The sequence below is a fragment of the Oncorhynchus clarkii genome, chromosome 26, assembly GCF_045791955.1.
Source record: "Oncorhynchus clarkii lewisi isolate Uvic-CL-2024 chromosome 26, UVic_Ocla_1.0, whole genome shotgun sequence".
In the NCBI taxonomy this organism is placed as follows: domain Eukaryota; kingdom Metazoa; phylum Chordata; class Actinopteri; order Salmoniformes; family Salmonidae; genus Oncorhynchus; species Oncorhynchus clarkii.
In genome coordinates, this window is record NC_092172.1 from 41919436 (window position 1) to 41947421 (window position 27986).

Here is a 27986-nt window from a genome sequence, read left to right on the forward strand (position 1 = left end):
GCACAGGTAAATACCTGGAACTAACTGTCCCTATGACGATGTAGCCTGTGAGCCCAAGAGGTCAACCAGCACAAGTAAATACCTGGAACTAACTGTCCCTATGACGATGTAGCCTGTGAGCCTAAGAGGTCAACCAGCACAGGTAAATACCTGGAACTAACTGTCCCTTTGACGATGTAGCCTGTGAGCCCAAGAGGTCAACCAGCACAGGTAAATACCTGGAACTAACTGTTCCTATGACGATGCAGCCTGTGAGCCTAAGAGGTCAACCAGCACAGGTAAATACCTGGAACTAACTGTCCCTATGACGATGTAGCCTGTGAGCCCAAGAGGTCAACCAGCACAGGTAAATACCTGGAACTAACTGTCCCTATGACGATGTAGCCTGTGAGCCCAAGAGGTCAACCAGCACAGGTAAATACCTGGAACTAACTGTCCCTATGACGATGTAGCCTGTGAGCCCAAGAGGTCAACCAGCACAGGTAAATACCTGGAACTAACTGTCCCTATGACGATGTAGCCTGTGAGCCCAAGAGGTCAACCAGCACAGGTAAATACCTGGAACTAACTGTCCCTATGACGATGTAGCCTGTGAGCCCAAGAGGTCAACCAGCACAGGTACATACCTGGAACTAACTGTCCCTATGACGATGCAGCCTGTGAGCCCAAGAGGTCAACCAGCACAGGTAAATACCTGGAACTAACTGTCCCTATGACGATGTAGCCTGTGAGCCTAAGAGATCAACCAGCACAGGTAAATACCTGGAACTAACTGTCCCTTTGACGATGTAGCCTGTGAGCCCAAGAGGTCAACCAGCACAGGTAAATACCTGGAACTAACTGTCCCTATGACGATGTAGCCTGTGAGCCCAAGGGGTCAACCAGCACAGGTAAATACCTGGAACTAACTGTCCCTATGACGATGTAGCCTGTGAGCCCAAGAGGTCAACCAGCACAGGTAAATACCTGGAACTAACTGTCCCTATGGCGATGTAGCCTGTGAGCCCAAGAGGTCAACCAGCACAGGTAAATACCTGGAACTAACTGTCCCTATGACGATGTAGCCTGTGAGCCTAAGAGGTCAACCAGCACAGGTAAATACCTGGAACTAACTGTCCCTATGACGATGTAGCCTGTGAGCCCAAGGTGTCAACCAGCACAGGTAAATACCTGGAACTAACTGTCCCTATGACGATGCAGCCTGTGAGCCCAAGAGGTCAACCAGCACAGGTAAATACATTTGATTTTTACCTTACTCCGATTTCAGATAAACAGAGGAAAGTGTTTTTACATAAACTGCCGACTGCCATGATCCATGTAATACCAAACTATTAGTGACTGTAAACGTCCTCACTGCCTCCCTCTCCCCCTCTCTTTCTCTCCCCCTCTCTTTCTCTCCCCCTCCCTCCCTCTCCCCCTCTCTTTCTCTCCCCCTCACTGCCTCCCCCTCCCTTCAATCCCTACTTCCCTCTCTCGTAACTCTCCCTCCACCCTTCTTCCCTCTCCTCTCTCTTTCTCCCTCCCTCCCTCTCTCCCTACCTCCCTTCCTCCCTCTCCTCTCTCTTCTCTCCCCCTCCCTCACTCCATACCTCCCTCTCCCCCTCCTCTCTCTTCTCTCCCTCTCCCTGTCTCTTCTCCCTCCCTCACTCCATACCTCCTCTCCTCCCTCTTCTCTCCCCATACCTCCCCCTCCTCTGTCTTCTCTCCCTCTCCCTGTCTCTTCCCCCCCTCATCCTCTCTCCAGACCATGTAGCAGGTCTCCTGTTGAGCTCCTCTCTGAATGAGGTAGGTGTGGTTGAGACCAACAGTCTGAGGAGGAGACATCTCAGTGCCCTTGAGGAGGGAGGTGTCAGTGGGAGTAGTGGAGGAGGAGGAGGAGGAGGAGGAGGTGAGCCATAACTATAATCCATAACTGATCTATCTAGTGTCTGTTTACTGTCTGTCTGTCTTCCATGATGTATTGGATGTCTCTGTAGTGCAGGGCTGGAGGATGTGAGTTAGTTGTATCTATCACCCAGAACTATTTCCTGTCTAGTTGTGTCTGTCTTGACATTCTGCCTTGTTTATTTGGCTCTATATCTGTACTGGATGGTAGGTGATGGCTGTGAGCCTGCTGTAACTATCCATCAGAACTCACCTAGCGATTTAGACTTGTATTGATTGTCTAGTTGTGATGTCTCAATCTGTACTGTATAGTAGATGTGCTTTACTCAGTTTACTGTATGTTGTGTAGAACATGTCATGTTTCAGGAGAATTGTTTCTTTCCTGCTCAAAGGACCATGACAGATAGAGATAATAAAGTCTCCTCCTCTCCCCTCCTCCTCTCTTCTCCTCCCTCCTTTCCTCTCCCCTCCTCTCTCATCCTCTTCTCCTCTCCCCTCCTTTCACCTCACCTCCTCTCCCCTCTCCCCTACCCTCTTTTCACCTCCTCTCCCCTCCTTTCACCTCCTCTCTCCTCTTCTCCCCTCCTCTCTCCTCCTCTCCCATTGTCTCTCCTCTCTCCTCCTCTCACCTCCTCTCCCCTCCTTTCCTCTCCCCTCCTCTCACCTCACCTCCTCTTCTCCTCTCCCCTCCCCTCTCCTCACCTCCTCTCCCCTCCTTTCCCCTCCTCTCTCCTCTTCTCCCCTCCTCTCTCGTCCTCTCCCATTGTCTCTCCTCTCTCCTCCTCTCACCTCCTCTCCCCTCCTTTCCTCTCCCCTCCTCTCTCATCCTCTTCTCCTCTCCCCTCCTCTCCTCTTCTATCCTCTCCCTTCTTCACTTCCTCTCCCCTCCTCTCCAGGCCATGACTGGCAGGGTGTGCGAGGGTGCAGACTGAGTGGAGACAACAGGGTTGGCAGTGGTAGCAGTGGCACTCCAGTGTTGGGTCTGGGACTGCACCAGGGAGAGACTGACCCAGCCAGGATAGCAGAGAACCTGGGGGCAGACACCAAGATCCTCCAGGGGACCAGCTTCAGCCAGACCAACAGGCCGCGGTCGTTAGTTCTGGGAGGGTCAGAGGGGGTTGGAGCAGCCGGGGGAAGAACCAGGTGAACATAATTGATGTGGAACGTTACTGACCCGCTGACATCTTGTGAAAGACATTTGATCTCAGTGAGAGTAACCTGTATTAATAAAGGCAGAGGGAGAGTAACCTGTATTAATAAAGGGAGAGTAACCTGTATTAATAAAGGTAGAGGGAGAGTAACCTGTATTAATAAAGGTAGAGGGAGAGTAACCTGTATTAATAAAGATAGAGGGAGAGTAACCTGTATTAATAAAGGTAGAGGGAGAGTAACCTGTATTAATAAAGGGAGAGTAACCTGTATTAATAAAGGTAGAGGGAGAGTAACCTGTATTAATAAAGGCAGAGGGAGAGTAACCTGTATTAATAAAGATAGAGGGAGAGTAACCTGTATTAATAAAGGCAGAGGGAGAGTAACCTGTATTAATAAAGGCAGAGGGAGAGTAACCTGTATTAATAAAGATAGAGGGAGAGTAACCTGTATTAATAAAGGTAGAGGGAGAGTAACCTGTATTAATAAAGGGAGAGTAACCTGTATTAATAAAGGTAGAGGGAGAGTAACCTGTATTAATAAAGGTAGAGGGAGAGTAACCTGTATTAATAAAGGTAGAGGGAGAGTAACCTGTATTAATAAAGGCAGAGGGAGAGTAACCTGTATTAATAAAGATAGAGGGAGAGTAACCTGCATTAATAAAAGCAGAGGGAGAGTAACCTGCATTAAGAAAGGTAGAGTAACCTGTATTAATAAAGGGAGAGTAACCTGTATTAATAAAGGTAGAGGGAGAGTAACCTGTATTAATAAAGGCAGAGGGAGAGTAACCTGTATTAATAAAGGCAGAGGGAGAGTAACCTGTATTAATAAAGGCAGAGGGAGAGTATCCTGTATTAATAAAGGCAGAGGGAGAGTAACCTGTATTAATAAAGGTAGAGGGAGAGTAACCTGTATTAATAAAGGCAGAGGGAGAGTAACCTGTATTAATAAAGGCAGAGGGAGAGTAACCTGTATTAATAAAGGGAGAGTAACCTGTATTTATAAAGATAGAGGGAGAGTAACCTGTATTAATAGAGGGAGAGTAACCTGTATTAATAAAGGTAGAGGGAGAGTAACCTGTATTAATAAAGGTAGAGGGAGAGTAACCTGTATTAATAAAGGGAGAAGGAGAGTAACCTGTATTAATAAATGTAGAGGGAGAGTAACCTGTATTAATAAAGGCAGAGGGAGAGTATCCTGTATTAATAAAGGCAGAGGGAGAGTAGCCTGTATTAATAAAGGCAGAGGGAGAGTAACCTGTATTAATAGAGGGAGAGGGAGAGTAACCTGTATTAATAGAGGGAGAGGGAGAGGGAGAGTAACCTGTATTAATAGAGGGAGAGGGAGAGTAACCTGTATTAATAGAGGGAGAGGGAGGTATAGATCTGATGTTCTCCTCTCTGTTGTTGATTTGTCTGCTTCTGAAAGTAAATATCCCCCTTTGGGATCAGTAAATTATCAATATCAAAATTAATAAAAAATCTGATCTATTCATTTCTCCATCAGGCGCTGCAGACGTAGAGACAGCCCTGAAGACGGAGAGGAGAGGGACTGGAGCGACGAGGACAAGAATGACAAGAATAATACAGACGCCATCTTTGATCTGGAGGACCTAGATCTGGACGGACCAACCACAGAGAGCGTTGCTAAAACCAGCCAATCACGGAAGAGGACGGTGGAACGCAGCGCCAGCTATGGCGGTGTGGGTGTGGCCTCAGCCTCGCGGGGCACCGTTAAACGAACGGGGATCGAGACAGGCTTCGACCCGCTGTCCCTCCTGGCGGCCGAGTCCAAGTCCCAGGGAGACAGAGAGGACGACCTGGAAGTGGAGATGGATGGGGTCGCGACCCCTACGGGCCGGCGCCAGGACCACCTGGCTAGGGAGATAGAGATGTACATGAACCATATGGGTTCTCCGCTGAACAGCCGGACACCCAGTATGGACCTCCAGGACCCCTCCAGCCCCCTGTTCCTCCACCCTCCTCCCCCACTTATCACCACCCCTCGACGGGCCAGTCTCCCCCATACCTCCCCTCTCAGGACAGGAGGATTACCTCGCTCCAGGACCCACAACTCCCCCTCGCCCTCCCAGCCTGCCAGACAGAGGCTCTGGTCCTCACCCCCCTGTCCCCGCTCCACCCCCAGCCCACAGCCCAGCCCCTACCGGGAGAGGGAGAGAGACAGGGACCTGGGTTTGCTGTCCCCGTCTCTGTCCTCCTCCTCCTTCGCCCTGGACCAGCTCCTCACCCCCACCCTGGATGTGTTTAAGAGCAGCGTGTTCTCGGCAGGGAAAGGTGTGGCAGAGAAGGCTAGCCGGTGGTACTCTCGCCTGGCCACCTCCTACACCGTGCCCACCAAGGTACGCTCAGCGGTTTGTCAATGGAGGGTGCTCTACTGGTGCGTCAGTCAAAATAACACATTTCTGAATGGCGTAAGATATTTTTGTAATACTGTGTGACACGAATCCCACTACCTAATGCAGCAAGGTGCCTCTCAGATTCTCAAAACACATTGCAGCAACATTGATTTTGTTCCTGAACCTCCCATTGTCCACCCCCTCCAGGATGGTAACTGTGACCGTCTGAGTGTGTCCTCTCTGGGCATGGACCCTGACTGCTCCTCCCTGTTGGATGTGGATGAGGAGGGCCTGGGGGACCCAGACGGCTCCATCACCTCCCCTCAGAGAAATGGCCCCGGGCCCCGTAGGAGCCCAAGGAGAAGCCCATCCAGACGCAGTCCCCTGAGGAGCAGACTGGACAGTTCCACACACAGACAGACAGGTAACATATTTCTGCCCTGTCACTGAGAAGGAGAGAGAGAAAGGGAGGAGCTAGGATCAGACAACCAGGTACTGTCATGTCACTGAAGAGGAGAGAGAGAGGGAGGAGCTAGGATCAGACAACCAGGTGTCCTGTCTGTCCTGTCACTGAGGAGGAGAGAGAGAGGGAGGAGCTAGGATCAGACAACCAGGTGTCCTGTCTGTCCTGTCACTGAGGAGGAGAGAGAGGGTGGAGCTAGGATCAGACAACCAGGTACTGTCCTGTCACTGAGGAGGAGAGATAGGGAGGAGCTAGGATCAGACAACCAGGTGTCCTGTCTGTCCTGTTACTGAGGAGGAGAGAGAGAGGGGGAGGAGCTAGGATCAGACAACCAGGTGTCCTGTCTGTCCTGTCACTGAGGAGGAGAGAGAGGGAGGAGCTAGGATCAGACAACCAGGTACTGTCCTGTCACTGAGGAGGAGAGAGAGGGAGGAGCTAGGATCAGACAACCAGGTACTGTCCTGTCACCGAGGAGGAGAGAGAGAGAGGGAGGAGCTAGGGTCAGACAACCAGGTACTGTCCTGTCACTGAGGAGGAGAGAGAGAGAGGGAGGAGCTAGGGTCAGACAACCAGGTACTGTCCTGTCACAAAGGAGGAGAGAGGGAGGTGGTAGGATCAGACAACCAGGTACTGACTGTCCTGTCACTAAGGAGGAGAGGGAGGAGCTAGGATCAGACAACCAGGTACTGTCCTGTCACTGAGGAGGAGAGAGAGGGTGGAGCTAGGATCAGACAACCAGGTACTGTCCTGTCACTGAGGAGGAGAGATAGGGAGGAGCTAGGATCAGACAACCAGGTGTCCTGTCTGTCCTGTCACTGAGGAGGAGAGAGAGGGAGGAGCTAGGATCAGACAACCAGGTACTGTCCTGTCACTGAGGAGGAGAGAGAGGGAGGAGCTAGGATCAGACAACCAGGTACTGTCCTGTCACCGAGGAGGAGAGAGAGAGAGGGAGGAGCTAGGGTCAGACAACCAGGTACTGTCCTGTCACTGAGGAGGAGAGAGAGAGAGGGAGGAGCTAGGGTCAGACAACCAGGTACTGTCCTGTCACAAAGGAGGAGAGAGGGAGGTGGTAGGATCAGACAACCAGGTACTGACTGTCCTGTCACTAAGGAGGAGAGGGAGGAGCTAGGATCAGACAACCAGGTACTGTCCTGTCACTGAGGAGGAGAGAGAGGGTGGAGCTAGGATCAGACAACCAGGTACTGTCCTGTCACTGAGGAGGAGAGATAGGGAGGAGCTAGGATCAGACAACCAGGTACTGTCCTGTCACTGAGGAGGAGAGAGAGGGTGGAGCTAGGATCAGACAACCAGGTACTGTCCTGTCACTGAGGAGGAGAGATAGGGAGGAGCTAGGATCAGACAACCAGGTGTCCTGTCTGTCCTGTCACTGAGGAGGAGAGAGAGGGAGGAGATAGGATCAGACAACCAGGTGTCCTGTCTGTCCTGTCACTGAGGAGGAGAGAGAGGGAGGAACTAGGATCAGACAGGATGTAGGGGAGGGAGAAAGGACTCTTACCAAACTCTGCCAGCAGACGATGCCTTGTGCAGTTGAGGGGATTGAGGTGAAGTCTGATTGGAGCTCTTCAATCATGTTACTCAGACCCTCTGCCCTTCTCCTGTCTCATTAGCATCCAGTGTGCAAGTAGTGCACTGGCACTCCTGACATGGAAATGTCCTGCCCTGAGTTAGCGCTTAGCTAACGGCTAGCCATCAGAGACTGTTTACTGCTGACACCAATGATAGCAGATGTTCATGGATGATGTTGTGCTCCTTCTCCCGGTGGTGTCCTGTCTCTCCTCCAGGCTTTCCTCCCCCAGACTGCTCTGATCTGGGCTCGTCTCGCTACACCAGCAATACCAGTGTCTTCCAGAACTACGCCATGGAGGTGAGGGCACCACACTTACAGACCTCTCAAACTCAACCAGAAAAACTCACAGGAACATTGAAACGAAGCCACCACTACAGATTTTCAGATAGGACGGATCGATCAAGTATCAATGACATGCGAGACAAAGGGACCAAGGACTCTTCTCATTCATGCAACCAGGCCAAGGGGGGGTCTCTGCCATTTTGTGCCGACCCCTGATTGACCTAACGTCCATCTTGGCTCTGCTGTGTGTGTTTCCAGCTGTTGATCTCCAGCTGTTCTCGCTGTAAGACGTGTGACGGTCTGGTGTACGACGAGGAGATCATGGCAGGATGGACGGCTGACGACTCCAACCTCAACACCACCTGTCCCTTCTGTGGGAACCCCTTCCTCCCCTTCCTTAATGTAGAGATCAGAGACCTGAGAGGACCCGGGAGGTACACTAGATATACACACAGACATTTAACACCTCCCCTGTTCCCCTGATATCACACCTCCTCTCCTCTCATCCTCTCATCCACTCATCCTCTCATCCACTCCTCCTCTCATCCTCTCATCCACTCCTCCTCTCATCCTCTCACCTTCAGGTTCTACCTGAAGAGCAGTCCGTCAGCGGATGAGGCTGTGTCATCGTCCTACTCTGTGTCCACCGGTCTGGACACCGGGACGTCCACTCTGTCCACTCCCTGTCCCACTACTGTCCTGTCTCCTCTCTCACCCAGGATCACTGTAGAGGGCTGCTCTGGTAACAACAGGTACACTGCACTATACACTACGCACTAAACACTACACACTAAAACACTAAACACTACACACTATACACAACGCACTACACACTTACACACTACGCACCAACCCCCGTCCCACCACCATCCTCTCAGATAAACCCTATCCTACCACCCCTATCCTACCACCCCTATCCTACTACACCTAGCCTAGCACCCCTAGCCTACCACCCCTAGCCTACCACCCCTATCCTACCACCCCTAGTCTACCACCCCTATTCTACCACCCCTAGCCTACCACCCCTAGCCTACCACCCCTATCCTACCACCCCTAGCCTACCACCCATAGTCTACCACCCCTAGCCTACCACCCCTAGTCTACCACCTCTATCCTACCACCCCTAGCCTACCACCCCTAGCCTACCACCCCTAGCCTACCACCCCTAGTCTACCACCCCTGCCCTACCACCCCTATCCTACCACCCCTATCCTACCACCCCTATCCTACCACCCCTAGTCAACCACCCCTAGTCTACCACCCCTAGTCTACCACCCCTAGCCACTTAGTTTCCTGAGATTATTAGTCAGTATTAGTATAGTGGTAGTGTCCTCTTCCTTAGTTTCCTGCGATTATTAGTCAGTGTTAGTATAGTGGTAGTGTCCTCTCTCTGTTAGTTTCCTGAGATTATTAGTCAGTGTTAGTATAGTGGTAGTGTCCTCTCTCTGTTAGTTTCCTGAGATTATTAGTCAGTGTTAGTATAGTGGTAGTGTCCTCTTCCTTAGTTTCCTGAGATTATTAGTCAGTATTAGTATAGTGGTAGTGTCCTCTCTCTGTTATTTTCCTGAAATTATTAGTCAGTGTTAGTATAGTGGTAGTGTCCTCTCTCTGTTAGTTTCCTGAGATTATTAGTCAGTGTTAGTATAGTGGTAGTGTCCTCTTCCTTAGTTTCCTGAGATTATTAGTAAGTATTAGTATAGTGGTAGTGTCCTCTCTCTCTGTTTGTTTCCTGAGATTATTAGTCAGTATTAGTATAGTGGTAGTGTCCTCTCTCTGTTAGTTTCCTGAGACTATTAGTCAGTATTAGTATAGTGGTAGTGTCCTCTCTCTGTTAGTTTCCTGAGATTATTAGTCAGTGTTAGTATAGTGGTAGTGTCCTCTTCCTTAGTTTCCTGAGATTATTAGTCAGTATTAGTATAGTGGTAGTGTCCTCTCTCTGTTATTTTCCTGAAATTATTAGTCAGTGTTAGTATAGTGGTAGTGTCCTCTTCCTTAGTTTCCTGAGATTATTAGTCAGTATTAGTATAGTGGTAGTGTCCTCTTCCTTATTTTCCTGAGATTATTAGTAAGTATTAGTATAGTGGTAGTGTCCTCTCTCTCTGTTAGTGACCTGAGATTATTAGTCAGTATTAGTATAGTGGTAGTGTCCTCTCTCTCTGTTATTTTCCTGAGATTATTAGTCAGTATTAGTATAGTGGTAGTGTCCTCTCTCTGTTAGTTTCCTGAGATTATTAGTCAGTATTAGTATAGTGGTAGTGTCCTCTTCCTTAGTTTCCTGCGATTATTAGTCAGTATTAGTATAGTGGTAGTGTCCTCTCTCTGTTAGTTTCCTGAGATTATTAGTCAGTGTTAGTATAGTGGTAGTGTCCTCTCTCTCTCTGTTATTTTCCTGAGATTATTAGTCAGTATTAGTATAGTGGTAGTGTCCTCTCTCTGTTAGTTTCCTGAGATTATTAGTCAGTATTAGTATAGTGGTAGTGTCCTCTTCCTTAGTTTCCTGAGATTATTAGTCAGTATTAGTATAGTGGTAGTGTCCTCTCTCTGTTAGTTTCCTGAGATTATTAGTCAGTATTAGTATAGTGGTAGTGTCCTCTCTCTGTTAGTTTCCTGAGACTATTAGTCAGTGTTAGTATAGTGGTAGTGTCCTCTCTCTCTGTTAGTGACCTGAGATTATTAGTCAGTGTTAGTATAGTGGTAGTGTCCTCTCTCTCTGTTAGTGACCTGAGATTATTAGTCAGTGTTAGTATAGTGGTAGTGTCCTCTCCCTGTTACTTTCCTGAGATTATTGGTCAGTATTAGTATAGTGGTAGTGTCCTCTCTCTGTTAGTTTCCTGAGATTATTAGTCAGTGTTAGTATAGTGGTAGTGTCCTCTCCCTGTTAGTTTCCTGAGATTATTGGTCAGTATTAGTATAGTGGTAGTGTCCTCTCTCCCTCCTCATTTGGGTTTCTGTTGGATTACATGATTACATCTCATTAGAGAATGTGTTTGAAGTAGCCGCCTGCTGATACTATCTGCAACAGATAACAGGAGCTCCTCCTGGTCCTAACACTGATCTGTGTGTGTGTGTGTGTGTGTGTGTGTGTGTGTGTGTGTGTGTGTGTGTACTGTGTGTGTGTACTGTGTGTGTGTACTGTGTGTGTGTCCGTCCCCAGGCTGTCGTCGTCCAGGGCCCAGTGTATAGAGATCCCTACAGAGCGGCGTCAGGGGGCCCTGTCCCCGGGGTCAGCTATGGTGCGGAGTGTCAGTGCCTTTGACCCCATGGAGGAACCAACTCGACTCAGCCACAATGTACCCACTTCAGGCAGCCTGCCCAGCCGACTCAACGAAGCCAGCGTGAGACAGACCCCCAAAACACACATAATACTGTGTTCACACACACACACTTTCACACACACACACACTTTCACACACACACATTCACACACACACACACACACATTCACACACACACGCACACACACACACACACACACACACACACATACACATACACACACACACACACATACACACACGCACACAAACACAAACATACACACACACACACACACACACACATACACACACACACACACACACACACACACACACACACACACACATACACATACACATACACATACACATACACATACACATACACACTCACATTCACACACACATACACACACATACATACACATTCACACACACACACACACACACACTCACACATACACACACCCATACACACATACACATTCACACACACACATTCATTCACACACACACACACACACACACACATTCACACACACACACACACACACACACATACACACACATATACACACATTCTTACTTGATTAACATTATGTATCTGTAGTGGTCGAGGACCACCCACAGCCTAACTTCTCAACTTTAACCCCTGACCCCTAACTTCTCAACTTTAACCCCTGACCCCTAACTTCTCAACTTTAACCCCTGACCCTTAACCCCCCCAGGACCCCCTGAGTGTTGATATGGAGTGGCGTCTCCACCACCCAGAACCAGTCACAGTACCCTACCTGAGTCCCCTGGTGCTGTGGAAGGAGCTGGAGTCCCTGCTGGAGAACGAGGGAGACCCTGTTATCACAGTGTCAGCCGTGGTGGACCATCATCCTATCATCTACTGGAACCTGGTTTGGTCCTTCAGACGTCTGGACCTGCCCAGCAACCTGCCTGGACTCATACTGACCTCAGAGCACTGTAACAGGGGATCTACGGTAGGGAACACTGTCTATACATTTCCTGTCTATACACCTCATCCCTTATTCCCTGTCTATATACCTCACCCCTTATTCCCTGTCTATATACCTCACCCCTTATTCCCTGTCTATACACCTCACCCCTTATTCCCTGTCTATACATCTCACCCCTTATTCCCTGTCGATACACCTCACCCCTTATTCCCTGTCTATACACCTCACCCCTTATTCCCTGTCTATACACCTCACCCCTTATTCCCTGTCTATACATCTCACCCCTTATTCCCTGTCTATACATCTCACCCCTTCTTCCCTGTCTATACACCTCACCCCTTATTCCCTGTCTATACATCTCTTCCTTATTCCCTGTCTATACACCTCACCCCTTATTCCCTGTCTATACACCTCACCCCTTATTCCCTGTCTATACATCTCACCCCTTATTCCCTGTCTATGCACCTCACCCCTTATTCCCTGTCTATACGCCTCGCCCCTTATTCCCTGTCTATACATCTCACCCCTTATTCCCTGTCTATACACCTCACCCCTTATTCCCTGTCTATACATCTCACCCCTTATTCCCTGTCTATACATCTCACCCCTTATTCCCTGTCTATACACCTCACCCCTTATTCCCTGTCTATACATCTCTTCCTTATTCCCTGTCTATACACCTCACCCCTTATTCCCTGTCTATATACCTCACCCCTTATTCCCTGTCTATACACCTCACCCCTTATTTCCTGTCTATACATCTTACTCCTTATTCCCTGTCTATACATCTCTTCCTTATTCCCTGTCTATACATCTCACTCCTTATTCCCTGTCTATACACCTCGCCCCTTATTCCCTGTCTATACACCTCACCCCTTATTCCCTGTCTATACACCTCACCCCTTATTCCCTGTCTATACACCTCACCCCTTATTCCCTGTCTATACACCTCACCCCTTATTCCCTGTCTATACACCTCACCCCTTATTCCCTGTCTATACACCTCACCCCTTATTCCCTGTCTATATACCTCACCCCTTATTCCCTGTCTATACATCTCTTCCTTATTCCCTGTCTATACACCTCACCCCTTATTCCCTGTCTATACACCTCACCCCTTATTCCCTGTCTATACATCTCACCCCTTATTCCCTGTCTATGCACCTCACCCCTTATTCCCTGTCTATACGCCTCGCCCCTTATTCCCTGTCTATACATCTCACCCCTTATTCCCTGTCTATACACCTCACCCCTTATTCCCTGTCTATACACCTCACCCCTTATTCCCTGTCTATACACCTCACCCCTTATTCCCTGTCTATACATCTCTTCCTTATTCCCTGTCTATACACCTCACCCCTTATTCCCTGTCTATATACCTCACCCCTTATTCCCTGTCTATATACCTCACCCCTTATTTCCTGTCTATACATCTTACTCCTTATTCCCTGTCTATACATCTCTTCCTTATTCCCTGTCTATACATCTCATTCCTTATTCCCTGTCTATACACCTCACCCCTTATTCCCTGTCTATACATCTCACCCCTTATTCCCTGTCTATGCACCTCACCCCTTATTCCCTGTCTATACGCCTCGCCCCTTATTCCCTGTCTATACATCTCTTCCTTATTCCCTGTCTATACATCTCTTCCTTATTCCCTGTCTATACACCTCACCCCTTATTCCCTGTCTATACACCTCGCCCCTTATTCCCTGTCTATACACCTCACCCCTTATTCCCTGTCTTAACATCTCTTCCTTATTCCCTGTCTATACACCTCACCCCGTATTCCCTGTCTATATACCTCACCCCTTATTCCCTGTCTATACACCTCACCCCTTATTCCCTGTCTATACATCTCACCCCTTATTCCCTGTTGATACACCTCGCCCCTTATTCCCTGTCTATACACCTCACCCCTTATTCCCTGTCTATACACCTCACCCCTTATTCCCTGTCTATACACCTCACCCGGTATTCCCTGTCTATACACCTCACCCCTTATTCCCTGTCTATACACCTCACCCCTTATTCCCTGTCTATATACCTCACCCCTTATTCCCTGTCTATACATCTCTTCCTTATTCCCTGTCTATACACCTCACCCCTTATTCCCTGTCTATACATCTCACCCCTTATTCCCTGTCTATACACCTCACCCCTTATTCCCTGTCTATACACCTCACCCCTTATTCCCTGTCTATACATCTCACCCCTTATTCCCTGTCTATACACCTCACTCCTTATTCCCTGTCTATACACCTCACCTTATATTCCCTGTCTATACACCTCACCTAATATTCCCTGTCTATACACCTCACCCCTTATTCCCTGTCTATACATCTCTTCCTTATTCCCTGTCTATACACCTCACCCCTTATTCCCTGTCTATATACCTCACCCCTTATTCCCTGTCTATATACCTCACCCCTTATTTCCTGTCTATACATCTTACTCCTTATTCCCTGTCTATACATCTCTTCCTTATTCCCTGTCTATGCATCTCTTCCTTATTCCCTGTCTATACACCTCACCCCTTATTCCCTGTCTATACACCTCACCCCTTATTCCCTGTCTATACACCTCACCCCTTATTCCCTGTCTATACACCTCACCCCTTATTCCCTGTCTATACATCTCACCCCTTATTCCCTGTTGATACACCTCGCCCCTTATTCCCTGTCTATACACCTCACCCCTTATTCCCTGTCTATACACCTCACCCCTTATTCCCTGTCTATACACCTCACCCGGTATTCCCTGTCTATACACCTCACCCCTTATTCCCTGTCTATACACCTCACCCCTTATTCCCTGTCTATATACCTCACCCCTTATTCCCTGTCTATACATCTCTTCCTTATTCCCTGTCTATACACCTCACCCCTTATTCCCTGGCTATACATCTCACCCCTTATTCCCTGTCTATACACCTCACCCCTTATTCCCTGTCTATACACCTCACCCCTTATTCCCTGTCTATACATCTCACCCCTTATTCCCTGTCTATACACCTCACTCCTTATTCCCTGTCTATACACCTCACCTTATATTCCCTGTCTATACACCTCACCTAATATTCCCTGTCTATACACCTCACCCCTTATTCCCTGTCTATACATCTCTTCCTTATTCCCTGTCTATACACCTCACCCCTTATTCCCTGTCTATATACCTCACCCCTTATTCCCTGTCTATATACCTCACCCCTTATTTCCTGTCTATACATCTTACTCCTTATTCCCTGTCTATACATCTCTTCCTTATTCCCTGTCTATGCATCTCTTCCTTATTCCCTGTCTATACACCTCACCCCTTATTCCCTGTCTATACACCTCACCCCTTATTCCCTGTCTATACACCTCACCCCTTATTCCCTGTCTATACACCTCACCCCTTATTCCCTGTCTATACACCTCACCCCTTATTCCCTGTCTATACACCTCACCCCTTATTCCCTGTCTATATACCTCACCCCTTATTCCCTGTCTATACACCTCACCCCTTATTTCCTGTCTATACATCTTACTCCTTATTCCCTGTCTATACATCTCTTCCTTATTCCCTGTCTATACACCTCACCCCTTATTCCCTGTCTATACACCTCACCCCTTATTCCCTGTCTATACATCTCACCCCTTATTCCCTGTCTATACACCTCACCCCTTATTCCCTGTCTATACACCTCACCCCTTATTCCCTGTCTATACATCTCACCCCTTATTCCCTGTCTATACACCTCACCCCTTATTCCCTGTCTATACACCTCACCCCTTATTCCCTGTCTATACACCTCACCCCTTATTCCCTGTCTATACACCTCACCCCTTATTCCCTGTCTATATACCTCACCCCTTATTCCCTGTCTATACACCTCACCCCTTATTCCCTGTCTATACATCTCACCCCTTATTCCCTGTCGATACACCTCGCCCCTTATTCCCTGTCTATACACCTCACCCCTTATTCCCTGTCTATACACCTCACCCCTTATTCCCTGTCTATACACCTCACCCCTTATTCCCTGTCTATACACCTCACCCCTTATTCCCTGTCTATACACCTCACCCCTTATTCCCTGTCTATACACCTCACCCCTTATTCCCTGTCTATATACCTCACCCCTTATTCCCTGTCTATACATCTCTTCCTTATTCCCTGTCTATACACCTCACCCCTTATTCCCTGTCTATACATCTCACCCCTTATTCCCTGTCTATACACCTCACCCCTTATTCCCTGTCTATACACCTCACCCCTTATTCCCTGTCTATACATCTCACCCCTTATTCCCTGTCTATACACCTCACCCCTTATTCCCTGTCTATACACCTCACCTAATATTCCCTGTCTATACATCTCACCCCATATTCCCTGTCTATACACCTCACCCCTTATTCCCTGTCTATACATCTCACCCCTTATTCCCTGTCTATACACCTCACCCCTTATTCCCTGTCTATACACCTCACCCCTTATTCCCTGTCTATATACCTCACCCCTTATTCCCTGTCTATACACCTCACCCCTTATTCCCTGTCTATACATCTCTTCCTTATTCCCTATCTATACACCTCACCCCTTATTCCCTGTCTATATACCTCACCCCTTATTCCCTGTCTATACACCTCACCCCTTATTCCCTGTCTATACATCTCACTCCTTATTCCCTGTCTATACACCTCACCCCTTATTCCCTGTCTATACACCTCACCCCTTATTCCCTGTCTATACACCTCACCCCTTATTCCCTGTCTATACACCTCACCCCTTATTCCCTGTCTATACACCTCACCCCTTATTCCCTGTCTATACACCTCACCCCTTATTCCCTGTCTATACATCTCACCCCTTATTCCCTGTCTATACACCTCACCCCTTATTCCCTGTCTCTACGTCTCCCTTTAGATATATTGTCATTGAGCTGGTGTGTGTGTGTCTCATATCTGTCCCTATGTCTCCCTCCAGATATATTGTCATTGAGCTGGTGTGTGTGTGTCTCATATCTGTCCCTGTCCGTCCCCAGGTCCCTCGCCACTGGATGTCAGAGGACAGTAAACACGTGTTGATCCAGATCTTATGGGACAACCTCAAGCTGCACCGGGATCTCATCCAGCCGTTCTACATCCTGTGGAACACACAGAGTAGGTTACAGTCTACAGCAGGTCCTGAAGCCGTCTCAGTGAAATGCATTAAGTCAGTCTATAGCAGGTCCTGAAACAGTCTCAGTGAAATGCATTAAGTCAGTCTATAGCAGGTCCTGAAACCGTCTCAGTGAAATGCATTAAGTCACAGTCTACAGCAGGTCCTGAAGCCATCTCAGTGAAATTCATTAAGTCGCAGTCTACAGCAGGTCCTGAAACCGTCTCAGTGAAATGCATTAAGTCACAGTCTACAGCAGGTCCTGAAACCGTCTCAGTGAAATTCATTAAGTCACAGTCTACAGCAGGTCCTGAAGCCATCTCAGTGAAATGCATTAAGTCACAGTCTACAGCAGGTCCTGAAACCGTCTCAGTGAAATGCATTAAGTCACAGTCTACAGCAGTTCCTGAAACCGTCTCAGTGAAATGCATTAAGTCACAGTCTACAGCAGGTCCTGAAGCCGTCTCAGTGAAATGCATTAAGTCAGTCTATAGCAGGTCCTGAAGCCGTCTCAGTGAAATGCATTAAGTCACAGTCTACAGCAGTTCCTGAAACCGTCTCAGTGAAATGCATTAAGTCACAGTCTACAGCAGGTCCTGAAACCGTCTCAGTGAAATGCATTAAGTCAGTCTACATCAGGGTCTGAAACCGTCTCAGTGAAATGCATTAAGTCACAGTCTACAGCAGGTCCTGAAACCATCTCAGTGAAATGCATTAAGTCACAGTCTACAGCAGGTCCTGAAACCGTCTCAGTGAAATGCATTAAGTCACAGTCTACAGCAGGTCCTGAAACCGTCTCAGTGAAATTCATTAAGTCACAGTCTACAGCAGGTCCTGAAGCCGTCTCAGTGAAATGCATTAAGTCACAGTCTACAGCAGGTCCTGAAACCGTCTCAGTGAAATGCATTAAGTCACAGTCTACAGCAGGTCCTGAAACCATCTCAGCACCTTGTTTTATCAAGGAACAGATAAAGCCAAGTCTATATTTTACTGTGGTTTTAAGAAGAGCATATCTGTATGAATTGTGGATGTCTTGTAGCCTAACTTTGTAGCCTAGCTTTGTAGCCTAGCTTTGTAGCCTAACTTTGTAGCCTAACTTTGTAGCCTAGCTTTGTAGCCTGGCTTTGTAGCCTAACTTTGTAGCCTAGCTTTGTAGCCTGGCTTTGTAGCCTAGCTTTGTAGCCTAGCTTTGTAGCCTAACTTTGTAGCCTAACTTTGTAGCCTAACTTTGGCAGATGGAAGAGCTCTGAACCATGGGCAGCTATGTGGCAGCCATGTTGGATCTCTGTGTACTGAAAACCTGTTTTCGTTTTCTCTGTCCTCGGTTACTGTCCTCGGTTACTAATGTCTGGGAGCTAACAGGGGTCTGTTGTTCTCTCTGTTCTCTGTGTTTCAGGGCTTAATTGTGCTCTGTTGTTAGACAGTGAGTGTTCTCTTTAGGACTCGGCAGCCGAGTCTCTCTCCTTTGTCTCTCTCTCTGTGTGTCCTGTCTGCTCTTCTCTGCTTTGCTGCACCCTGTTTGTTCTCCTTGTCGTCGTTTTGGGGGAAAAACCTGTTTTCGTTTTCTCTGTCCTCGGTTTCTTTATGTGGTTGAAAATGCATCGCTTGTATTGCTGTTTTCCTCTTGGCTGACAGTCTTGGGAATTCTGTGGGCTGTCTTTGATCGACTTGTCTAAATGATGTTGTTTCTAGAGTGATTCGTTTTCTTCAGTTCTTCCAACATTTTAATGTGTGTCTTTGTCTAGTTGGATCTCAAATACACTCCTGTATTATCTATCTACTCCTGTATTTGAGAATGGGTTAGCATCTGTGTTTTACTGTGTGTGTGTGTGTGATCGGTCTTGCATACCTACGTGTGTGTGTGTATACGTGGACACGTTTGGTATATATGAAGTGTGTATTAGTGTAGCCTACATATCCATCTTTCTGACCCCTGACCCCTGCCTCCAGGTGTGGGCTACCCGTTGTGTCGTCCTGTGAGCGAGGCGGAGCGTCCGTTTGGGGAGGAGCTACTCCACAGCGTGGTCAAGAGCATCCAGAGGAACGACGTCTCTCGACCAATGGGACAGCTCCTACAGCTGCTGGGGCAGAGCCTGGGGGTCAAGAGGCAAAGGTCAGGGGTTACACATTGATGACACCATTGTCCATGGGGCATGTTCAGGAGGATGTAACGCTACTGAAACATTCAGATAGAAATGTTTCATGTAGAACTTAATTGTCTGCCAGGATAAAGAATCATCAGCTCTATTCGTCCTATTTCTATCTCTCTGCAACATTCAGAGCGCATCACTAAATGCCACTCGGCCATCGCTCATCCATATATTTATATGTACAGTTGAAGAGGGAAGTTTACATACACTTAGGTTGGAGTCAATAAAACTCGTTTTTCAACCACTCCACAAATTTCTTGTTAACTTCTTGATCCTACTTGAGACGCAGATGTCTCAACTAGGCACCTGGAAATGCAAATGCGCTACGCTAAATGCTAAATGTACTCGTTAAAACTCAAACGTTCATCAAAATACACATGCAGGGTATAGAATTAAAGCTACACTCGTTGTGAATCTAGCCAACAAGTCAGATTTTTAAAATGCAGAAGAAATGGAATCCAGTTAGTTGGATGTACCAACAAAAAACTCCCCGGATAATGACGACAATGGCGACATCGTGTGGAATCTGTAGGAATTGCATGCAGGTCCATAATTAATTTTGTGCCCTTTTAACAATCCATGAAAGTGACGCATGGATATTATTTTTAGCTTTCAGTGAGCAGTTTTTCTTGCGCTTTTCGATCAAACACACTATCTGTTATAGTCACAGCCGTGATTTAACCAGTTTTATAAACTTCAGAGTGTTTTCTATCCACACATACTAATCATATGCATATACTATATTCCTGGCATGAGTAGCAGGACGCTGAAAAGTTGCGCGATTTTTAACAGAATGTTCGAAAAAGGAGGGGGTTGGCTTAACAGGTTTTAACAAACTATAGTTTTGGCAAGTCTGTTAGGACATCTACTTTGTGCATGACACAAGTAATTTTTCCAATAATTGTTTACAGACAGATTATTTCACTGTATCACCATTCCAGTGGGTCAGAAGTTTACATACACTAAGTTGACTGTGCCTTTAAACAGCTTGGAAAGTATAGCCAAAATATAGTCAAGAAAATTATGTCATGGCTTTAGAAGCTTCTGATAGGCTAATTGACATCATTTGAGTCAATTGGAGGTGTACCTGTGGATGTATTTCAAGGCCTACCTTCAAACTCAGTGCCTCTTTGCTTGACATCATGGGAAAATCAAAAGAAATCAGCCAAGACCTCAACAAAAATTCTAGACCTCCACAAGTCCGGTTCATCTTTGGGAGCAATTTTTAAACGCCTGAAGGTACCACGTTCATCTGTACAAATAATAGTACGCAAGTATAAACACCATGGGACCACGCAGCAGTCATACCGCTCAGGAAGGAGATGCGCTCTGTCTCCTAGAGATGAACGTGCTTTAGTGCAAAAAGTGCAAATCAATCCCAGAACAACAGCAAAGGACCTTGTGAAGATGCTGGAGGAAACGGGTACAAAAGTATTGATATCCACAATCAAACGAGTCCATAACCTGAAAGGCCGCTCAGCAAGGAAGAAGCCACTGCTCCAAAACCACCATAAAAAATAGCCAGACTACGGTTTGCAACTGCACATGGGGACAAAGATCGTACATTTTGGGAAAATGTCCTCTGGTCTGATGAAACAAAAATAGAACTGTTTGGCCATAATGACCATCATTATGTTTGGAGGAAAAAGGGGGTGGCTTGCAAGCCGAAGAACACCATCCCAACCGTGAAGCACGGGGGTGGCAGCATAATGTTGTGGGGGTGCTTTGTTGCAGGAGGGACTGGTGCACTTCACAAAATAGATGGCATCATGAGGTAGGGAAATTATGTGGATATACTGAAGCAACATCTCAAGACATCAGTCAGGAAGTTAAAGCTTGGTCGCAAATGGGTCTTCCAAATGGACAATGACCCAAAGCATACCTCCAAAGTTGTGACAAAATGGCTTAAGGACAACAATGTCAAGATATTGGAGTGGACAAACAGTTCTTTGTGGGCAGAACTGAAAAAGCATGTGCGAGCAAGGAGGCCTACAAATCTGACTCAGTTACACCAGCTCTGTCAGGAGGAATGGGCCAAAATTCACCCAACTTATTGTGGGAAGCTTGTGGAAGGCTACCTGAAACGTTTGACCCAAGTTAAACAATTTAAAGGCAATGCTACCAAATACTAATTGAGTGTATGTAAACTTCTGACCCACTGGGGAATGTGATGAAAGAAATAAAAGCTGAAATAAATCATTATTATCACTATTATTCTGACATTTCACATTCTTAAAATAAAGTGATAATCCTAACTGACCTAAAACAGGGAATTTTTTTACTAGGATTAAATGTCAGGAATTGTGGAAAAACTGAGTTTAAATGTATTTGGCTAAGGTGTATGGAAACGTCCGACTTCAACTGTACAAATTCTCATTCACCCCTTTTAGATGAGTGTGTATTAGGTAGTTGTTGGGAAACTGATTTTACTGCACTGTCGGGAACTAGAAGCACAAGCATTTCACTACACTCAATAACATCTGCTAACCATGTGTATGTGACCAATAAAATGTGATTTTGATTTGAGTCCGTTGGTGTAAATATAGCAAGGTTGGGAAAAAGGTTACGGTCAACATTAAGTATCATTAGCCCCTTTGATGTCAAAGACAGACAGACGTTCATGCTATCTACTGTAGCTAGTCTGCTAAATGTCCTCTGTAACATCTAACGTCCCTGTGCCCTTCCCTGTGCAGGAGTCTGTACAGAGACATCCTCTTCCTGTGTCTGGTGGCTCTGGGAAAGGACAACATTGACATCGGTAAGTCTGCGTTCATTGTGCTAGTAGTTTCAGAAGTACTGTAGTGTACTCGCAGCCAACTACTCTTCAGGTGCAACAAGGCACAAAAACGTAATCTAGAAGTCAACCCATACACGTCCTCTAGAAGTCAACCCATACACGTCATCTAGATAGAAGTCAACCCATACACGTCCTCTAGAAGTCAACCCATACACGTCCTCTAGAAGTCAACCCATACACGTCCTCTAGAAGTCAACCCATACACGTCCTCTAGATAGAAGTCAACCCATACACGTCCTCTAGATAGAAGTCAATCCATACACGTCCTCTAGAAGTCAACCCAGAAACATCATCTAGAAGTCAACCCATACACGTCATCTAGAAGTCAACCCATACACGTCCTCTAGAAGTCAACCCATACACATCATCTAGAAGTCAACCCATACACGTCATCTAGAAGTCAACCCATACACGTCCTCTAGAAGTCAACCCGTACACGTCCTCTAGAAGTCAAGCCGTACACGTCATCTAGAAGTCAACCCGTACACGTCCTCTAGAAGTCAACCCGTACACGTCCTCTAGAAGTCAACCCGTACACGTCCTCTAGAAGTCAAGCCGTACACGTCATCTAGAAGTCAACCCGTACACGTCCTCTAGAAGTCAACCCGTACACGTCCTCTAGAAGTCAACCCGTACACGTCCTCTAGAAGTCAACCCGTACACGTCCTCTAGAAGTCAACCCGTACACGTCCTCTAGAAGTCAACCCGTACACGTCCTCTAGAAGTCAACCCGTACACGTCCTCTAGAAGTCAACCCGTACACGTCCTCTAGAAGTCAACCCGTTCACGTCCTCTAGAAGTCAACCCGTACACGTCCTCTAGAAGTCAACCCGTACACGTCCTCTAGAAGTCAACCCGTACACGTCCTCTAGAAGTCAACCCATACACGTCCTCTAGAAGTCAACCCATACACGTCCTCTAGAAGTCAACCCGTACACGTCCTCTAGAAGTCAACCCGTACACGTCCTCTAGAAGTCAACCCGTACACATCATCTAGAAGTCAACCCATACACGTCATCTAGAAGTCAACCCATACACGTCCTCTAGAAGTCAACCCATACACGTCCTCTAGAAGTCAACCCATACACGTCCTCTAGAAGTCAACCCGTACACGTCCTCTAGAAGTCAACCCGTACACGTCCTCTAGAAGTCAACCCATACACGTCCTCTAGAAGTCAACCCATACACGTCCTCTAGAAGTCAACCCATACACTGTTGAATGCTCCTGCAGTGGACTGCGGAGTTTTCCTCCAGAAGGTCTTCAGTTTAAATGCCATTGAAATCGGTGTTGAACATCGATGTGGTGTAACTCGTCTCACTCTTTCTCCTCCCTCCAGATGCTTTTGACCGCGAATACAAGATGGCGTACGACCACCTCAGCCCCAACCTGGTGAAGCTGACGCACAACTGCGACCGTCCGCCCAGCGCTGGGGTCATGGAGTGTCGCAAGACCTTCGGAGAGCCCTACCTCTAACCCCTGACCCCTTTACCCCTGACGTTTCACCTCCGTCACTCGGCCAGTCACCTCCTCCACCCGGCCAGCCAGTCCCCTCCGTCACTCGGCCAGTCACCTCCTCCACCCGGCCAGCCAGTCCCCTCCGTCACTCGGCCAGTCACCTCCTCCACCCGGCCAGTCACCTCCTCCACCCGGCCAGTCACCTCCATCACTCGGCCAGTCACCTCCTCCACCCGGCCAGCCAGTCACCTCCATCACTCGGCCAGTCACCTCCTCCACCCGGCCAGCCAGTCACCTCCGTCACTCGGCCAGTCACCTCCTCCACCCGGCCAGCCAGTCACCTCCGTCACTCGGCCAGTCACCTCCTCCACCCGGCCAGCCAGTCACCTCCGTCACCCGGCCAGTCACCTCCTCCACCCGGCCAGCCAGTCACCTCCTCCACCCGGCCAACCAGTCACCTCCGTCACTCGGCATAGCACAGCCGTGGGTAGCCCACATGAAGAGATCTTTTGTGTCCATGAAAAGCGCATGTATAAAAATCCATGTATTACAACGTTGGCTCTCCCGAAGAGGACTGAGGAGCTTTAAAGACGAGCTCAGGAATCCCTTTTAGAAAGACGTACAGAATGCGTGACGATGAGCTTGTTGACACTGCGATGTTTTGGGGTCATGTCCGTCACCTGTGAGAGATGTGACGGGGCTGACCAGAGACTAACGGAGCTGACCGACCAGGGGGTTATTAATGTAGTCTGACCAGTCTCACAAAAGGGATGTTGTTGTTTTTATTTAAATCCCATCTCATCACCTGGTCGTTAGAGGTTCTGGACGTACCCCTCTGGATGGATGGAGATCATACTCATTAACGTAACAACGGTTTCACACACAATGACGTCTTCTATTTCGGGGTACTTATGTTTTAAGAAATCTTGTACAAATTGTTACATAAAATACAAAATGTACTTTATATACGACAGTAGTAGTAGGGACCTTTTATAAAAATAAAAAACATTTGTATTATATAGTCATATATAGAGACTAATATTAGCAATATTTTACTTAACTTGAATTCTATTTATACAAAGTAAGACTTTTATTTATTTTAGTCTGTTTTATTTGTTTAGCTGGATGTACTGGCTTCGTGTCAGGGTGAAACATCTATTCCTCTCCTCCTGTGGTTGATGGATGTACTGGCTTCGTGTCAGGGTGAAACATCTATTCCTCTCCTCCTGTGGTTGATGGATGTACTGGCTTCGTGTCAGGCTGAAACATCTATTCCTCTCCTCCTGTGGTTGATGGATGTACTGGCTTCGTGTCAGGGGGAAACATCTATTCCTCTCCTCCTGTGGTTGATGGATGTACTGGCTTCATGTCAGGGTGAAACATCTATTCCTCTCCTCCTGTGGTTGATGGATGTACTGGCTTCGTGTCAGGGTGAAACATCTATTCCTCTCCTCCTGTGGTTGATGGATGTACTGGCTTCGTGTCAGGGGGAAACATCTATTCCTCTCCTCCTGTGGTTGATGGATGTACTGGCTTTGTGTCAGGGTGAAACATCTATTCCTCTCCTCCTGTGGTTGATGGATGTACTGGCTTCGTGTCAGGGTGAAACATCTATTCCTCTCCTCCTGTGGTTGATGGATGTACTGGCTTCGTGTCAGGGTGAAACATCTATTCCTCTCCTCCTGTGGTTGATGGATGTACTGGCTTCGTGTCAGGGTGAAACATCTATTCCTCTCCTCCTGTGGTTGATGGATGTACTGGCTTTGTGTCAGGCTGAAACATCTATTCCTCTCCTCCTGTGGTTGATGGATGTACTGGCTTCGTGTCAGCGTGAAACATCTATTCCTCTCCTCCTGTGGTTGATGGATGTACTGGCTTTGTGTCAGGCTGAAACATCTATTCCTCTCCTCCTGTGGTTGATGGATGTACTGGCTTCGTGTCAGGGTGAAACATCTATTCCTCTCCTCCTGTGGTTGATGGATGTACTGGCTTCGTGTCAGGGTGAAACATCTATTCCTCTCCTCCTGTGGTTGATGGATGTACTGGCTTCGTGTCAGGGTGAAACATCCATCCCTCTCCTCCTGTGGTTGATGGATGTTAGAATGTTCTAGTAGTATTTACAGTGAGTAGTGTAACTGTATCTGCTACTGTATCACACTGATGTCCATCTTAAACTGAACTAAGCTGGTTTGAAGTATTGTATCAGTGAGGGCATTCAAAGATTCACTCAAAACAACTAAAGTCGCTTTAAAACTGCCAAAATGTTGCGTTTAAATACTTCATTTCCGCTGCACTTTACAACAGATGTTGTTGTTGGCAAGACGTAAAGCCTGAGTATGGATTGATTCGTTTGGTCAACAAAATATAAATATCTATTACAGAAATACCCATACTGAGTCGAATACTTTGACGTTTACAAAACTGATTGACCACTGTTTCTGTTTTTAAAGTAAATGTGCAACTGTAAAACAGACTTTGACATCGTTGGCACAACGTGCTGCATGAATCGGCTCCTCAGATATCAGTATTAATATCATTAAAGTTGGAGTAACTTTTAAAGTACCTTCAAGTTAAAGTTGGAGTAACTTTTAAAGTACCTTCCAGTTAAAGTTGGAGTAACTTTTAAAGTACCTTTAAGTTAAAGTTGGAGTAACTTTTAAAGTACCTTCCAGTTAAAGTTGGAGTAACTTTTAAAGTACCTTCAAGTTAAAGTTGAAGTACCTTTGAGGACCTCTGTGTACTGTTAAGAACATGTAGTTACTCTTTTGATATATGGAGGGAATATTGCTTACACGACAGTAGGTTCCGTGTTTCGTGTCCTTTCATATTCACCTGTACGTGTGGGCCTCCCTTCAGGTGTTATAAACTGTGAATAGTGGGTTATGACAGGGAATTTACAAGGAACGTATGGGGTTGTTCAATAGTTTTGAGGTAACTGTCTGTTCCCCTTCAAAAACCTTTTATGTTATTTTCATTTATGTGTTTTAGAACCAAAAAATAATCATCCAAAACAGTACGATGGTACAGTGTGTGTACTGAACAAAAATATAAACGCAACATGTGAAGTGTTGGTCCCATGTTTTCATGAGCTGAAATAAAATATCCCAGAAATGTTCCACACGCACAAAAAAGCTTATTTCTCTCAAATAATATTTTGCGCATAAATTTGTTTGCATCCAAATTTGTTTATCCTTTGCCAAGATAATCCAAATCAAGAAGCTGATTAAACAGCATGTTCATTACACAAGTGCACCTTGTGCTGGGGACAATTAACGGCCACTCTAAAATGCGCAGTTTTGTCACACAACAGAATGCCACAGATGTCTCAAGTTTTGAGGGAGCGTGCAATTTGCATGCTGACTGCAGGAATGTCCAACAGAGCTGTTTCCAGAGAATTGAATGTTCATTTCTCTACCGTAAGCCGCCTCCAACGTTATTTCAGAGAATTTAGATTCTTCAGTACATCAAACTGGCCTCACACCCGCAGACCACATGTAACCACGCCAGCCCAGAACCTCCACATCCGGCTTCTTCACCTGCGGGATCGTCTGAAGGAAGAGGAGAGGGGTGCTGAGGAGTATTTCTGTCTGTAATTTTTTTTAACTTTTGTGGGGAAAAAATTATTCTGATTGGCTGAACCTGGCTCCCCAGTGGGTGGACTTGGCTTCCAAGTGGGTGGGCCTGGCTCCCCAGTGGGTGGACTGGGTTCCAAGTGGGTGGGCCTGGCTCCCCAGTGGGTGGACTGGGTTCCAAGTGGGTGGGCCTATGCCCTCCCAGGCCCCACCATGACTTTATTTTAATTGACTGATTCCCTTCAATACACTGTAACTCAGTAAAGTCTTTGAAAGTGTTGTATGTTGCGTTTATATTTTAGGTCAGTCTAGTTCTGTTAGGAGATATAAGTCTAGAGTTGGGGGTTCAGTAAGAATGATTCATACCATTGATGTGTAGGTGATTTGGGGTTCATTCCATTTCAATTCCAGTCAATTCTCTTCAATGCTTTTCAATTTGGAATTTGGTTTACTTTCGAAATTGACCCATTTGAAATGGAATGGAGCCCCTCCAGTCACAAGATGTATTTCTCAAACCGGAAGCCAGTTCTGTTCTGGTTTCTAACCCACGTTAAGGACGTCAGGCCCGACACAAGTTGTGTTTCTTCCATACAAGGTACTATAGGAGTAACACCCTACGTTTGGGTTCGTTGTTCAGCAGCACAAATGAATGTTCAGTTGGCACATCACATGCAGTCAAACCCTTTTTTTGGGGGGGGGGTGAAAATAAGTGGTTGAAGTATCAGGACCTCTGTACAGTGGCTATGATGACACAGCTGTTTATCCCCTGGCCTGTTATACTGATGATACCAAGTATCAGGACCTCGGTACAGTGGCTATGATGACACAGCTGTTTATCCCCTGGCCTGTTATACTGATGATACCAAGTATCAGGACCTCGGTACAGTGGCTATGATGACACAGGTGTTTATCCCCTGGCCTG

General features: G+C 46.9%; 2 protein-coding genes across 6 annotated transcripts in view; one reads left to right on the forward strand and one right to left on the reverse strand.

Annotated features, from left to right (window-relative positions):
• The window catches only part of LOC139384312 (C-myc promoter-binding protein-like), a 150637-nt gene extending 123980 nt beyond the window's left edge, over positions 1-26657 (forward strand). For 2 of the 5 annotated variants that reach the window (XR_011628833.1, XR_011628834.1), the window contains 14 exons: positions 1745-1888; positions 2781-3027; positions 4540-5392; positions 5597-5813; positions 7655-7737; positions 7981-8156; positions 8307-8474; positions 10877-11057; positions 11708-11968; positions 16974-17091; positions 19040-19202; positions 21933-21997; positions 23374-24866; positions 25379-26657. Coding sequence is in view for 1 of the 5 variants with exons in the window: in XM_071128992.1 (XP_070985093.1) it covers positions 1745-1888; positions 2781-3027; positions 4540-5392; positions 5597-5813; positions 7655-7737; positions 7981-8156; positions 8307-8474; positions 10877-11057; positions 11708-11968; positions 16974-17091; positions 18486-18512; positions 19040-19202; positions 21933-21997; positions 23374-23510 (2840 nt within the window). In the remaining 4 variants the exon portion in view is untranslated. Of the gene's footprint in view, positions 1-1744; positions 1889-2780; positions 3028-4539; positions 5393-5596; positions 5814-7654; positions 7738-7980; positions 8157-8306; positions 8475-10876; positions 11058-11707; positions 11969-16973; positions 17092-18485; positions 18513-19039; positions 19203-21932; positions 21998-23373; positions 24867-25321 lie in introns of those variants that run through there. The other 3 variants (XR_011628832.1, XR_011628831.1, XM_071128992.1) reach the window with 3 other exon arrangements.
• Positions 26658-27173: 516 nt separating this feature from the next.
• LOC139384314 (sodium/potassium/calcium exchanger 1-like) overlaps positions 27174-27986 on the reverse strand; it is a 39234-nt gene continuing 38421 nt past the window's right edge. The window contains exon 11 of the transcript XR_011628835.1: positions 27174-27255. The gene's annotated coding sequence lies outside the window, so the exon portion shown is untranslated. The remainder of the gene's footprint in view (positions 27256-27986) is intronic.